This window comes from Oryza brachyantha, chromosome 11, assembly GCF_000231095.2.
Source record: "Oryza brachyantha chromosome 11, ObraRS2, whole genome shotgun sequence".
NCBI classification, from domain to species: Eukaryota; Viridiplantae; Streptophyta; class Magnoliopsida; order Poales; family Poaceae; genus Oryza; species Oryza brachyantha.
In genome coordinates this window covers 1,448,153-1,464,342 of record NC_023173.2, presented here as the reverse complement: position 1 = coordinate 1,464,342, position 16,190 = coordinate 1,448,153, and the positions used below count along the sequence as shown (strand labels likewise).

The window sequence follows — 16,190 nt, the reverse complement described above, 5'->3', positions numbered from 1 at the left end:
CTCTGTCGAACTTGAATCGAATCTTTCCTGACTCCAGGACCACCTTAAAAGTTTCTTTCGTTTTGCAACACATCGATATTGACTAGGCGACGGCTATAACCTATAATGCCTTTCAGATCACAGTTTCGTGTAAAAACGAATTAATGGATGAATCTAATAACTGACGGCCAGGGCGTGCAGGCAACTGATTTTGCATGCCTTGCTATGTTCATCCTCTGGTGGATGAACACAGTTTACTCCGAGTCAGAGCTTTGTTATGTTCGTCCGATGGATGATGTTAGAGCGTCTCTAAGAGACAATCTAAATTAGACTCTCTAAATATTTATTTGGTTACTCTTTATTTTATTTAGCCACTCAAATTCGTTTTTATCCTCAACGGTCTCTCAGTTCACCTTTTCTATTTCAAGTCTATGATAGATGGACCCTACACGTCAGTCTCTTCCCTTTCTCTCCACCTTCTTTTTCACTTTCTTTCTCTTTCCTTTTCTTCCTCTCTCTCGGACTGAGGCAGTCGGCGGTGGGGGCGCGGCGCCGACGTGGCCGCATGGGGCGGGCGGAGGCCGGCGAGGCGGGCGCGAGGAGGCGCGGCGCCAACGCTGGGACGCGGCACGGCGTTGGCGCGGGCGCGGGGCAGCGTGGCGCCAGCACGGGGAGGAGGCCGAGGACACGGGTGAAGGCCGGCGGGGCGGGCGCGGTGCCGACGCGGGGAGGGGGTCGAGGGCGCGGACGGAGGCCGACGGCAATGTGACGCCGGTGCGGGGAGGAGGCCGAGGGCGGCGCTGGACTTCAACGGCGGCAATGACGGACTTCGACGGCGGCGACGACTGCCTCTCGGGCGTCGCTGGGGTGCTAGGAGCCGGAGAGACGTCGCTAGGTGTCGCTAGGTGCTAGGAGGAGGAGAGAGAGGGAGAGTTAGACTGTGGGGCCACAGAAAACAAGTCAGTTTGGCTGGCCAAATTTGGTCAGTTTGGGGGCTGGTTTGGCCAGGCGGATGGCTTGGCTATCAAAATGGTCAGTCTGATGGAGTACTCTTTTTTGTTAAAATGGTCAAATTTTAGCTTGGAGAGTGAGATGGCGTATCTATTGGAGATGCTCTTACTTTCAAGTAGCGCCATGTGTACTGTCAAAATGCTTACGCTTACCACCAATCCAGATGTGAATATGTGATTGTGCACAATGGTTTTCATGCTTTTTTTTCCCCAGCCAATCATGTTAATGTACATTGACTTCATTTGTCGCTAAAACTTGTGGGACGTGATTGCGCGTGTAATTTACGAGAAGGCTAATTAGCGCGCGTGCGCGTGAACGGGCCTCGCACGAACAGGCACAAACACATGTATTTACCCTACAAGCAAATTGCCCGTGCGTTGCAACGGGATTTTAAACATTAAAAAAGACAGAGTATAAATAAAATAAAGAGGAGGCATTATAAACTTTAAAACTGATATGGCCTAGTAAAAACAAAAGCCCCCATGCGATTAAAAAAAGCACAAAAACCCATCTAAAACCCTAACCCTAACCCTACCCTCTCACCCTCTCTCTCCCCTTACCCACTCCCTCCCCCTCACGAACTCGCGGCGGCGGTGAGGAGGGGTGACCGGTGGGCGTGTGGCGGCGGCGGCGGGGCGACGCGGCCGACGGCAAGTACAGCGGCGGGGCGACGGGCGTGACGGCGGTGGGACGGCCGACGGCTACCGGGGCAGCGGCTGGGTGCGACGGCGGGGTGGCGCGAGCTCCATCGAGGCTCGGGGCGGCGCGCCTCCCTCCACCGGCGTCGTCCTCTCTCCGTCGGTACTCCCTCCTCTCTCTCTGCATTTTTAGCCCACCTGTCATTGACTCTAGTGGTGGTGACAAATTTATATAAAGTTTGTATGTATAAAGATATATACGTAAATTTATATACCTAAAGTCTATGGTTATAAAGTTTATATATATATATATATATATATAGTACATACATACAAAGTGTTTGTATATATGAGGTACGGTACACGTGCCCTGTTTCTGGGCTTCGGTAGAGTGATCGCGCCCCCCACCTGCGCATTAGAGCATCCCCAGGAGATCCTCCAAATGCCCATATGAATGATCATCCAAAAAAAGATGGTCATCCATATCTCTTCCACTCCAACAAATCATCTATATTATATCATCCATATCACATCCTCATTTTAGTAATATCTTCTAGCTAACCTTGGATTTGTATTAAGGGATATGTTTTGAACGAATAATTTTTTTTAATATTTAACACGTTAATAATTAGAGATGAGTATATTTTAATGGATATATGTTTAATGGTTAATTTTGTAATTGTTATAGTTGATATTATTTACCATGGTAATAATTATAAGTAAGTATATTTTAATGGATATATGTTTAATGGTTTATTTTGCAATTGATATATTTGAATTTATTTAACACGGTAATAATTATAAATCAGTATATTTTAATGGATATATGTTTAATGGTTAATTTTGTGATTGATATATTTGAACTTATTAAACACGGTAATAATTATAAATCAATACATTTTAGCAGAACGAAGGGACTCTGTCCGGTTGCCTTCTCTTTTTAATATTTTTTCGTTCCCTTTTTCCTTCCTTTCCTCCCGAGCGAGCGGAGAGGCCAAGAGAAAGGAAGCGGAGAGTCCCGAGGCGGGCGACGTCGAGCGGTGACGGGCGACGGCAGCCCGAGGCAGGCGACGTCGAGCGGGCAACGGGCCACGGCCGCCCGAGGCAGGCGGCGCAGCTAGGCGACGGACCACGGCAGGAGGCAGGGGATAGCGGCCGCGCGCAGGGCGACGGCGGCAAGCAGGGCCCGTCGTGCTCCTTCTAGTCCAGATCTGGTACACCCCCCTCTCTCTACTCTCTCTCTCCAGTCTCCACCCTCCCTCTCCATGGCTACTCACGTTCGCCGCCCGGCGACGACGACGATGGAGGGGACGTCGCGCCAGAGGGTAGGCCGCGGAAGTCCGAAGGGGGCGGGAGCTTGATTTCGTTGTGATAGCGTGAGGAGAGAGACACGCCATTTTTTTGCTTTTCTCTCCTCTTTTGGCGCATCCGCTACCTTTGGATGGCTGCATGGCGTATATGCTGGAGGTGGGTTTTTTTTCTCGTATGCGCCAAATCACGGATGGAATGCCGAATGAGATAATTACTATTTTGGTCACGAAACGGAGCGGCTTCATCAAAATGATCTCGGAATCGTTGGCTTCGCTAAAATAACCTTATATTCGGTGGCTTTGCTTTAAAATGGCAATGTGAACTATTTTTTTCACCAAAAATTAAAGTCAACCGGTCAATAAAAATTATGACCAAATTGCCCCTCAATGAATTACAAACTCGTTTGCAAATTCTTGCCGCTCTTTCCCCGCTTCCGTCGGCGCGTCATTAGGAGGCGGTGGCTTCGGGCGGCGGAGGCGTCCAGCCAAGTCACAGATCGGGCGGGGCCGTGGCCAGAGCGGCTGCGTGAGGATGTCAGCGCGGCGTCGGGCGGTGGCGCTCCAGGTCCGGCGAGCGTGGCACGACGGTGTCGGGCGTCGGGAGGCGACGGGGCATCGGGCGGCGGAGGCGTGCGGCCGGGTTGCAGTCAGGTGGGGCTGGCGTCGGCCGGCGTGGCGTCGGCCGGTGCAGCATTGGGCGGCGGTGGCGCTCCAGGTCCGGGGAGCGTGGCGCGGCGATGTCAGGAGTCTAGAGGCGACGTGGCATCGGGCAGTGAACGCATGGGGCGGTGGGGGAGTTGGCCGGCGGCGCTGGCCATGAGTGGCGTCGTCGCTGACCTTCGCCTGCCTGTGAACGTGAGAGAGAGAGCAGCAACAATTTGCAAATGAGTTTTTTATTCATTGAGGGGCAATTTAGTCACACTTTGTGTTGACCTATTGACTTTGATTTTTGGTGAATAAAAATAATTCGAATGGCCATTTTAAAGCAAAGACACTGGATACATGGTCATTTTAGCGAAACCAGGTTCCGAGACCATTTTAACGAAGTTGCTCGGTTTAGTAGCCAAAATAGCAATTATCTCTTACCGGATAGCGTAGCTCCTGGGATGCTCTTAGACCGACCTAGTAATTTATGGTAAGGTGAAAACTTGAATGTTTTGATGGGCTACGAGTTTCGGGCTCATTTTGGTTGGCCCATTTCATGACCTCTCACGGTTGGGCCTTTCAGGCTTGGCCTGTAGTTACTAGCCCATTTGGCTTATGAGCCTTGTACTGTATTTGTTTTGCGAACGACCCAGCCCATGCCATTCTCTGGTGCAGACCAACTCCGGCCGGTGTGATGTTGCTGCGCCGCCTGGCAACGTCCGTCCTCCGCCGCCGCGCCAACGACGGTGGCGCCCTGGCCGCCGTCCGCGCCGAGATCGCGCATGAGCTCTCCTCCTCCCATGCCTCTTCCTCTCCCCCATCACTCCAATCGCAGGTACTCACCACCGCACCCTCCCCACCACACTCTCGTCCCCACCCTCAATCCAGCGCCATTCACCCACTCCCCCTTCGCTCTCGCAGGACATTCCCGACTTCTCCGCCGTGTCGGACGCGCCGCGCGGGCAGGAGGTACTCCTGCGCCGCCGGGATGCTTCCGAGGAGGTTCTCGTGTCGGCGCTGCTCGCGCCGCTGCAGTTTGAAGGGGACGAGCCGCTGCCCAGGGCTGCGCTCATGAAGATCTTCGTCAGTAAGCCTGGTTTGAAGCCGGTGCTGCGGTTTGACTGCCGCGCGTTTGCAGATGAAGGTGACGGCAGCGCTGCTGACTATGATGTTACTACTGTTTGTTACCACTCAATTGCTGGTGACGCTGGAGAAGACAAGTATGAAGGACCGGAGTTCAGGTAATGTTACATGCTTTAATGGTTTGAATCTCTTAAGAATTCGGGTATTGTAATTTGTTCATTGGGCTGATAAACTAGAGCATATATGCAATACATTCTGCAAAAACTAGTATTCTCACCAACATTTTAGTGTAGTTTTATACTTTATGATTGGCATTCCCATGGAGAACTCTCAGAAGAGCTTACCCTATCCCAGCATGTTCATGACTTGTTGCAGGATGGTAACTGCAAACATACTACATGCAGATGAAATTGCATTGGTCACATATCCTTTCTTCCTGCAAAAAGGACAACCAATTACCATTTTTATTTGTCTATGATCTACTTGAGTTTATATAATTTTTCTCCTAGTAAAATGAATTCAGTCTGGACAATACGATCTTTTGTCTCAATAGATAATAGTCCAGTGGGATCGATTAGTGACTCAGGCTTCTATAATTTTTCTAATTTTTCTAGGATAACATTATCACCAGCAGTTAAAAGTAATATTACAAATGCATTTGTTAATATCTGGTCCAGTGTTTTTTGAGCTACGATAATAGCATTGTTCTTTCCGCAACTCATTCATGAAATCCCTGTTTTCAAAGTTCGACTGTATCACATTGTTACACTGATGAAGCGGTGTGTTTGTGTTCTCATAAACATGAAATACGCTTTGATTTTGATCCCTGGTAGTTTATTCCTACTTATTTGCAATCATGAGTTCATGACTGTGTTTGGTTTTGCCCTGGCAGAGATTTGGATCCGCAGTTAAAGATTGCACTGAAAGGATATCTACTGGCAAGAGGCGTGAACTCCAAACTGGCAAGCTCACTTGTCCATCACTTGATTGAAAAGGAGCGCTGGCAGTACGTGAACTGGTTGAAAACTTTAGAAGAAATGTTCAGCAAAGATCATTGATCCAACATTTCCAGCAGTGAAGACGATTGTAATGTTCCCAGTCAACTGCTCACACTTTTGTTGTGGCAATGCATAGATGCTAGTTTCGTGGAAAGCAATCGTGGTGCTTAATTTATTTTCGTGGAATGGACCACGAAATGGCCGAAACTTTGCTAGTATCTACTCCATCCAGTTAAAAATATTTACCTACTAGAACCAAATTTGATCAAACTTCTAAAATTTCAACCAAAAATTTAGGTTTATGATATTATGATGGTACATTTTGAGAAGAATTTATGTGTATCTTTATCTCGTAGGTAGACCATGCATTTAAGAACTTGGGGATGGTCAAAATATTACAAGTTTGACCAAATCTTAAACAATAAATATTTTTTACTATTAAAAATACTATCTCTGTTTTACAATATAAAACTTTCTAGCATAAATGCTAGATTTATGTAGATATATATACACACACAAATAATTACCATCATCTTTTCCATTGTGCTTATAATCTAAGTTTTGAATTATTAGCCTTTAATTTAGAGTTGATTTTGGGGTTTTTCAGCTTAGTTTATTTTTTATGTTGACTTTAGACCACTATGAACATGTTTTATTCATAAATTAATTTTCGTTTGCATATATACGTTTCGATTATTCATGAAATAAGCGAAAAAATAAACACAATATACATGAATTCAGATATAACCAAAACATTTTATGGCACTGGATGAGAGTTTTTTTTTTAAGGTGAGGGGTTTGGCAGCTATGGCTGGAAGTCTGGAACCCAACATCCATGATCCATCCAAATGCAGATGGGTTGATCACGAGCAACAGGGGTTTATTTTGGTTGAAAAAAAAATTACAATGGGAGAAATTTCATCAACAATTTAATTTTACTGTGCTCCATGGAAGAGGACACGGACGAATGCAACATAACGAGCAGCGAATCACACAATTACGGAGCTGGTGGCTGGTTGTCTACTAACGACGAATCATCGAGGATTAGGACGATGAGGCTTGTCTGCTTCTGCTAAGCGATAAGAACGTCCTCTCAGGAAGAAGAGAGAGAGAGAGAGAGAAAAAAAAAAAAGAAGAAAGCGATAAAACCATCGCGAATTCGCGACACCGGAAAAAGCGCGAAAGAGGATAACTGAGAGCCGCACCGCACACCGACTAGACTCGGCGGGCCCACCACCAAACACCGTCTCCGTCTCCGACTCGACCAGAAAAAACGCGGCGACCACCGATTCCGCTTGGAACCGCCTCTCTCTCGCCCACCGACTCGGTTTCCTCCTGGGAGGCTCTCCGCTATAAATGCATCCCGACCCCCTGCCTCTCTGCCATGGCTTCCTTCTCTTCTCGCGTGGTTTGTTCCTCCCTCGTCTATCCCGCCGCGGGTGGGCTGGTAAGTTGGTAGGTAAGGGAGCTATCGGTTTCGATCTCACCTCGTTCTCTGCCCTTCGTTGATTCATCAGGTGATGCTCGATCGGTTCAATTCCGTTTGGTTTGGGGGTGGCGACTGCTTGATCCGTTCGGTTTGGGGGTCTATTTTCCGCGATTTGTCTCTGCTGTTGCGTTAGTTTTCTGAATGGTACCCTAGTTTTGATTTGTTTATGGCTAATCGTGATTTTCTGCTTTGGCAATATACTCTGTTAAGATTGCACGGCCGAGTTGTTTTGCCCCAATTTCTGTTCGGTGGGATGGATTTTTCATGTAGGTTAAGATATCTTGTGAATGTTCAATGGTAGATAAACAGAAGTTTGTGCTCTGAAATTGGTCACTGGCCTAAAGAGTACAGGATTATTCTGTTCCTTTCAAGTTTTGAAGCTTGGTAGTTCAAGACATTTCGGCTGCTTGCAATTATGCAATTTTTGATTCAGATCTGTTTATTTCATGATAACGTCAAGTACTATCAGAACACGTAAACAGGATTTGAGATGGTTTTCTTAGGTTTGTTCAGACCTTTCAAATCACCATGATGTTAATTTGCTCGATTCCGTCAAGACGTCCACTTCAGATTATTTGAGGATGGTTGGGTGTTACCTAAAGGGCCATGCAGTGCTTTTTGGCTTTTTAAAAATTGGAACATATGTGCTAAAAGTTTATGAGATAAAGAGGGCGTTGCTATAGTTCTTCAGTTTTTATTCATGAGGATTAAAGGAGCTCTTTTTGACTGCCTTCCCTGCGGATTAATTTTATGCTAGTACATGAACTACAGATTACTTACCTGCTCGGTTTGAGGTACAGATCCTGTGATTTTCCTGTTTAATGGTGTTTGTGTTAGGAACCTTGTACTAATTGCAATTTATGGAATTTTCAATATGTGCAGTTGGTTTGCTTCCATTACCACCGATGTCCGACCACTTTATCTGTAATATGAACAATATGAACATTTTTGGCATATTAAAACCAGAGAAATTTAAGCATGTGGTGGTCATGTTTAGGATTAGTCATTGGTGATGGTTTCTCCGTTCCATTCAAGACTGGTGCTATTTTTTTCTGATCAAAACTAAAAAGTGATGATCTTATTTGGAGGCAATTTGTCTGCTTGGAAATCTGTAGTTACAAGTCCAATCCTGGTAGTACACTTGTATGGTTAATCCATTTTTGTCGGAACATTTAGACATGGTCATAGTTCTCAGAGGATTTTGATTATTTGTTTTCTTCCGGCAAGCTATATTAGTCAGTTATTGTGAAGGTGATTATGTAGTAGCTAAAAGGGGCACCCTAAAGTTTCTGTGGTTGAGGATTCCTTTGGCAGTTACTTCCTTTGAACAATATAAAAAGCTGTGAAGATGATTCTGGAATCTTACTATTTTTGGTCAAATTAATTCGAAGATCTGTTTCGAGAAAATATATGGACCTGAATTTGCATGCCTGCCCTGAAGATAAGTCGATGTTGATTGTAAAGTGTGACATTATAAAGCTATCTGTTTGACGGTTCTTCTGGGTAGAAATTTATGGACTCTGGAGGAGCTGAGTTCTCGGTAGCACTAATTTCTAATTGGTTGATCCTTTTTGTTTCTCCAGTAGTATCTTTACATCTAGGCTTTGTACTGTTCCATGATTAGCTAGATTGTGGGTTCATTCCAATATAGGGTTGGCCCTTTGTCTGTTTGTCTGGTGTATTGTCTTGTAATCCATGTGTTTATTAAGCATCCTTCAGATGTTGCAAATTGTAAATATAAAATGATACAGACGTCCTTGTCCTGATTTAGTCTGTAAAATTGTTGTAATATGGTAATTTCTTTTGATAATCCTGCATTTGATTTAACTTGTATTACCATGACATGGCAATAGAATTAAAACTCTATGGCATTGTTTACTCTTGATTTCAGGAACTAGGATATTTTCAGTAAATTTTTAGATCAGCTTGCAGGGTCTCCACATTGTTTGCCTAGGTGCATAAAAGATGTAAATGTGGATTTTTGAAAATATTATGCTTGATAGAAATTATTATAAATTATATCTTGTGTCGAAGGCTTTTGGATTTAGGTGAATCTCTTGGATTTTGTTTCTAATCACTTGACACAATATACTTTGAAGTATATGATACATTATCGTTATGTACACTGGAAATTCTGTCTGCTGACTTGGTATGTATAATTATCTCCCCTGACATCATAATCTTTTTATTTCATCTTATCTTGTACATGCTTTTCTTATTCCTTATATCATCATAGTGCACCCCCCCCCCCCCCCCAACACACACACACACCACTATGATTTACCAAGAAGGAACCTTAGTAGCATAGTATCCCCATTCATTGTTGCTTGCCAAAGAGATTGCTTGACTGATGTGCAGTTAGTTCCATACTAACCGAACAACTAATATATACAATATGTTTTGCCTGTATGGATGTGCTTAAATGGGTGAAAGCCCTTATATTATGCAGTTTATTGAAAATATGTCACAGTTACATGGTTTTATTTATTTTATAATGAACAATGTACGTTTTGAAGATAAATTAGTTCAACTAGGACCTTGTTTTGTGTAGTCTTTCTTTGTTTGTTTCATATATACCTGCATGTGTGGAACTTTTTCATACTAGTGTGACCCTTGCATGTTCTTGGGTGGGTAGCACTCTTTCGTAGTTTCAATTGTGTCCATAGGTTTGTTTTGTTGTCATTTTTACTTGTGGATTAAACTTTGTGTGCATTGTTTCAATTTGTTTTTTAATTCGAAACAGCCTTAATTTCTTCATACATTATCTGGTGTTTTTAAATCTCTTTTTGGTTAATTCTTGGGTTTTGTAGCTTAATAAAATATTTTATTTTCTGGTCTGAAACTGGTTGTGTTACTAAATACATCATGTCCCCTAACATTTAATTTTTTTTTTGCTAAATATTAATTCCCAACTTGTTGGTTTTCCTTCTGCATTTTGTTCAAAAGTCTAGATATAATGTCAATGTTCTATGGATGCTTTATGATTGTTCGATTGATGTCATTATATGCAATGAACTATTCTGTGAATAGAATGCTGTCTGTGTAGCTTTGCATGAGTTATGAGTTCCAATAAATATGATGTCTTGTGTGTTCTGGACATTGATGAGCTAGTACTAGTAATTGACAATTTTTTATTGCTATTGAAAGCTTTGATGCCTTTTGTGTCTTATAGAGAAGAGAGTTGTTGACTTGACATTTTTTCTTTAGCTCATGTAAGAATTTTGTTTAATTATACTTATGTGTCATTCTTTTTGGTTATGCGTTTATTTACCTCCTATTAGACTGCAGACCCCTGAATGTTACTCTGAATTTTGAATCTTCTGTTCATGTCTAAATACATATTAGAGTCTTTAATCGGCCTATTCAAAATGTTTTTAGCAATGTGATGTACGCCTAAAATGTTTGCATTAAATGTCATCTTGGATTCTTGATTATGACATGATCCCTAACCAGGTTTTCTAATTTCTGACTTGGGTTTTCTTTATTATTTGATTCCTTTGTTACGCTATAGTTCTGATTATACGTGATAGTAAACAGTCTTCATAGTTGCTTTAACATGATGACGAATATGGATTACTATTTTTTTGGACTTATCCATTCCACTGCGGTTTGATATTAAACATAATCATAAGGATAACTTATTCTTATTTAGGAAATCTAATCCTAAATTTATTTTACTGTGTTCACAACTTTGCTTTGCGCAATCCAGATTATATTGCTTTGCATATGAAGGTTTGTAGTCTGCACTAATGCTTGAATAGTATGCGTTGGGAGTATTAACCATGGTGTTTGATGGCCTAAATTCTGAATGCTTTGCGCTGAGTTTGTAATTTATGTATGTCCTATGAAGACAATATTGAAGCTGATTTCAATTGTGAGAACCTTTGTTACATGAACTTTCTGCCAATCGTTCTTTTCATGTTATGGTATGAAGTTCCATTTGTTGGTATGTTTAGAATTTAGCAAAAATGACCATTTGCATATGTTTAATTGACTATGATAAGATGGTTCCATTCTTCGAAAAATGCGTTTGTTAAATTTATTGGCATAATGAATCTAATATTGACTTGTTACTTAAAAGGCTGTAGAGTGATCTTCCTTTAGAAGGTTGTGATACTCCCTTGTTTGCCAAACTAGAATACTTACTATTAAAATTACTTGAAGCTAGTGGTGGTAGCCTTACCTTGGCAGATGATGGTTGCATTTTTATACAAGCTCTCTTTTTTAATAGACTTTGTTTGGTACGTGGCATTATTTTTTTTCGATGTTCTTTATTTAGCATAGTGTCCCACTTTGAGATTTGACAAGATAGAACCTTATATAGGACCATAGGGTATATTCGTTGTTGCTAATCGTCCAAATGCTGAAGAGATTATTTAACTGTCTCACTGAGCAACTATATATGTCTTTTTGCCCGTATGAGTGCACTTAAATGGGAGTTTAAAAAATATTTTATTGAAAATGTGTCATAGTACACGATTTCAGGATATTTTTAGTTGAATACATGCATGCTTATAAATTTAGTTCATGTAGTTATGTCAGTTTCATGTTTTGGAAAAGATCAATTTAGTTCAAATCATAACTTGTAAATTTTTCTTTCGTTCAACTTCGTGTCATTTTAATGCGGCACTTGAATGTTCTTGCTAGATGTGTTCTTTGTTTGTTATTTTTGATTTAGGGTTGTTCTGTGGCATCATTTTCCTCTTGTGAAAATAAGATAGGGTCTAGTGCAATCATTAACATATTTCTCAACATCGTCCATCAGATTATTCTGTTGTTAAGGCGAAATTTTTAGTAGTGGGAGAATACCAACTCTTAGTAGTTTAGCTAAACGGCCATATGGTTCCTTATTTTATTTATGCATCAGACTTTGTGTGTTCTTTGTTTCTTTAGAAAAAAATTAGCAATCTCCTCCACGTTAAATTTTTATGTTGCCATATTTTGTAGTTTTAATTAATTTGAATAGTTCCTCTCTCGAAAGAAGTTGGCTAAATTATGATACTATTAGTAGATAGCATACAATTTATATCTTAATCTGCACAACGTTTAGCAGCTTCCTTTGCTCTACTCGAAAATTGATACTAGCATTTACGGTTGTTTTATGAGCATCTTCAAGATGTCTAAAATTGATAATAAAAACTAAATTTTAAAAATTAGATTAGAAAATATATCTTCAACAAGTTATCAAATACATTTTTAATATTTACTCATGCCTAAAATTATCTTAATTGTATCATAAATTTAGGCAAAAAATATGGGTTTCTAATACCATTTATTCATTTTTAGATTTTTGTTGGAGGAGTGTGTAATTTTTATGTGCAATATTTTTTAGATGAACCTTTTGGATAGCAAAATATTACTATTCTCTTGTAGATGTTCTAAGTGAACATAGTCTTGGATGCATACGTCTCTCTTTCCGCTGAAACTTTGATACGATTTTTAACAGGATGTTGAATCTGCAAGTAAATTAAATATTATTGCAAGTTTAACTTGTTTTTATTTTCTTTTGTGTTGGTCTACCTTTTGTCAGTATATGTACATAAGCTAACGTTTTTTTGGTGATTTTCTTGGCCTAAAATTGTTGTTGTCAATAACTTAGCTATCCTCAATCCATGTTCTATTGATTTGTTTAATCTATATACCAATGGTTGAATCGTCTGCGTTATTACTTCAGAAATGCGCTTACGCTTACTTTGTATTTCATGTAAATCCTGTGAACACAATATTGAAGATGAAATTGCATTTTAGATCTGTGAGAACATATTTACGTGAACAAATTTCAGTTCGGATGTTGAAGATTCATCATGACATTCATTTACACGTCTAATTTTGATTGACATTCATTTACACGATTGTTATCGGCTGTCCTTTCTCTAAAAGAAAACAATGTAGTGTGTTGGCTTGTAGGCAAACTATACTAGCTAAATTGATGGTTTGTTTCCTGAATCGCATTTGCATGACCAGTCATTTTCTTGCATTTTCATTGCTAGTTTACATGCCATACTCTGCCGCAGCCCATCTGCCATAGACTTCTAGTATCTAGTCGTTACGGTAGTTGCTTTGTGGTCCTTGTGAATACGGGTTAACTGGATTTTGTTGCATGCATATTTCCTGCCTTTTCTTTCGTATGTTTCATATCTGGGGGTGTTCTGTTTCGGGTAGGGGGGCGCCTAACACTGCCAGTGCCGGTCCCAAGCCCGGAAAAAGTGGAGGGGGCACCTAGTTTTATGAGTTTTCGTCGTCTGTGTCCGGGTATTTTTGGTGAGAACTGCTATGGCGTGCCTGATCACTAGTAGTATCTACCCACAAATGTTTATGAAATCAACACTTGGAGGAAACATCTGCGGTAGGAATTCATTAAAGCATAAATCACAAAATTCATTTATGCTAATTGCAAGGACACCGAATTAAGCTAGTCGTTTTGGTCTGCCAGGACACTTAAAACTCGCGTCGAACTGTTGTAATGTAATGTCAACCCTCGGCCGGTGCCCAGGCGGAGTGAGCGTAGAGGATGCGGCCCTTCCACCCCTGCAGCAACCACCCACGATCCTCCTCGATCACGAACTCCTCGTGGTGCCGCTTCCTCACCCTCCGCCGCACCGCCTCCACCACCTCCTTCTCCATCTCCACCTGCCTCAGCCCCGCTCGCTGGTTCCTCGCCTGCCACTGCCTTTACGTCTCCGGCCGCTCCACCCGCTCTGCCCCCTCGCCCGCGATCACCCCCACCGCCGCCCGCCGCAGCACGTCCCGCTCCAGCACCACCCGCAGGTGCCTCCCCTCCTTGGGCGTCGTGGCGTCCAGCATGTCGAACAGCGACGAGAAGAAGAAGAGCGCCTCGCGGAACCTCGTCGGGAAGAAGGGCGCGCCGTGGGCGCCGTTCACCACGGCCTGGACGAACACCACCGGGCGCATGCCACGGATGTTGCCGAGGACCATGTCCCTCGGGCTCGGGTCGTCGAACACGCCGCTCTCGTCCATGAGGGTGCCCAGGCTGAGCACGTCGTTGACGACGACCGCCTCCGCCTCGTCGGGGTCGGCGCCGACGACGTCCTCGGCGGTGACCGTCTCCCACCTCGCCGTGGCGATGGCGCGGAACTTGAACGGGAGGCCGAACGCGCGCGCGCAGTTGCCGAGCCGGCGTCCCGTGCTCTCGAGCAGTCGGTTCGGACGGAACCCGGGCTGGGGTTGGCCGACGAGCGTCATCCTCACCTCCGGCGGGCCGCCTTCCCTCTCCGCCAGCCACTGCAGCAAGCGTGGCCACTGGAGGCCGTGATACTGCGCGCCGTAGTCCACAATGTGGAGCTTGCTCCTCCCTTCCGCCGCGCGGAGGATGGTCTTGTTGGCGAACGCGAACGCCACCCACTTGAAGCAGCACGCCGCCATGAACAGCTGGTACGCCTCCAGCAATTCCATGGTCGAGGCGCGCTCGGCGGCCGCAAGCTGCCGGTGATCCAGGCTCACCGCTCCGGCCCCGGCCAGCCGCGCCTCCAGACCGTCGGCGAAGTAATGCGCCAGCCGCTCGGTGGCGTCCCCTGTCGGCGAAGAGTGCCGCTTGATCTGCTCCAGGAGTTCGCCGGCGCTCCGGCGGTTGCCCGATGACACCGCCTGCGCGCATGACAAGAGCAGCTCGCGCAGGTCCACCACCTCCGCCTTCGCCTGCCTCCGCCGCGCCGCCTTCCCGCCGGCCTTTTTCTTCTCTGGGACGCTCGGCGCCTTCATCTCTGTGTGGCATGCCTCGTCCCCGTTGAGCATCATCCGCTCCAACATCTCGCCGACGCCATCGTCGTCATCCTCATCCGGCGTCGCCATCAGTTTGCTCGCCCGGCCCAGCTCGACTTCCTGCTCGTCCTCGCCGTGCCTACTACCCTTCCGTCCCATGCCATTGTCGCTCCCCTGCATCATCATCAAGGCAGCAGAACCCTCCAGGCTGTCCTCACCGGAGAAATTCCTCGCCTTCTCCGCCATTGGCGCACTGTCCAGAACACCGGTGAAGGATTTGCCGCCACTGACGTGGTTGGAGATGCCAGAGGAGAGAGCCGACGAGGACGACAGGATCTGGGCGAACGGCTGCTGCGCCTCAAGGAGCGCAGGGTGGTCGGGGTACAGGGAGAAGAACATGTCGTCATCCATGTCTTCCTCCATAAGCACACGCGAGATGTACGGGAGAACCACATCGTCGGTCGCCATGGCGGCGACCGGCGACGGCAGCGCCGTTGGCTCCATGAGGCCGGCCACACCAGTGCAGCAAGAACTCCTCTCACCTTACCTCCGGGATGGCATTTGGCAGGCAATGCATGATATGATCCATGTTGTTTTCCATGCGGACCTTGGAATCATCGACCAGCTCCGCGTATCGACATTGCTGCAGCTGATGGCATCGGTTGAAGAACATAGGTATCATCTAAACTCATTGATAGATGCAATGCAGCCAAAAGTCCAAAACACGCACTCTTTTTCTGATTATTCTCGACGAAGCGTGAACCAGTCCACAAGAACTGACGTTGTCAATCTGCTCATCCGTGTTGGTATCTAAATGGAAATTTTATTAAATTTGATGCATGTATAGCTTAACTCAAGTCCAGTGGAAGTTAGAAGTGACAAATATGGAGGGAACACTAGCATTAAAAACAAAGAACAGCACCTCATTGGCTCGTTGAATTTTTCAGAGTATACAGCAAAAACCCAACCCAGCCGTCCAGATCAACCCAACTCAGAGTGGCGAGCAGAACACGATCGAGAGAAATAGACAGATTTGTATTGTCAATTTGTGCTACGTTTACCATGTCAATATTCTTAGAAAATTCAATGAGGCAAGTCTATAAATCCAGCCATTTTGAGCGAAATGGACAGTGTATCGTCTCAGCTCTGAGGTCTGAACTCTGAACAAGCAAGGGAAAGCAGGACAAGATGGAGCGCTCTTCTCCCAAGCCGGCCATTGTGTTCGTGCTGCTCATCGTCTGCGTCATCAGGCATTTCGAGGCTGCCACCGCCCAGTACGGTGGCTCGTCCAGCAACGCCGCGGCAGCGACGGGTCCCA

The 16,190-nt window shown here is 44.6% G+C and overlaps 1 protein-coding gene and 1 pseudogene across 1 annotated transcript; one reads left to right on the top strand and one right to left on the bottom strand.

Annotated features, from left to right (window-relative positions):
• The first annotated feature begins 2,634 nt into the window (after positions 1-2,634).
• OB11G0022E15_20 (hypothetical_protein) lies at positions 2,635-6,041 on the top strand. The gene is made up of 4 exons (XM_006664786.3): positions 2,635-2,842; positions 4,259-4,418; positions 4,505-4,824; positions 5,559-6,041. Exons 2-4 carry the CDS (start codon positions 4,278-4,280, stop codon positions 5,722-5,724), a joined length of 627 nt encoding a protein of 208 aa, XP_006664849.1. The 5' UTR covers positions 2,635-2,842; positions 4,259-4,277; the 3' UTR covers positions 5,725-6,041.
• A 7,583-nt stretch (positions 6,042-13,624) lies between these two features.
• Positions 13,625-15,470, bottom strand: LOC102720483 (annotated as a pseudogene).
• Between the last annotated feature and the right edge of the window lie 720 nt (positions 15,471-16,190).

Bases quoted from the DNA above. Each gene is read 5' to 3' on its own strand.
- OB11G0022E15_20 (XM_006664786.3), top strand. From the start codon at position 4,278: ATGTTGCTGCGCCGCCTGGCAACGTCCGTCCTCCGCCGCCGCGCCAAC. The intron at 4,419-4,504 runs GTACTCACCACC...TCGCTCTCGCAG, and splicing joins CCCCATCACTCCAATCGCAG to GACATTCCCGACTTCTCCGC. The intron at 4,825-5,558 runs GTAATGTTACAT...TTGCCCTGGCAG, and splicing joins TATGAAGGACCGGAGTTCAG to AGATTTGGATCCGCAGTTAA.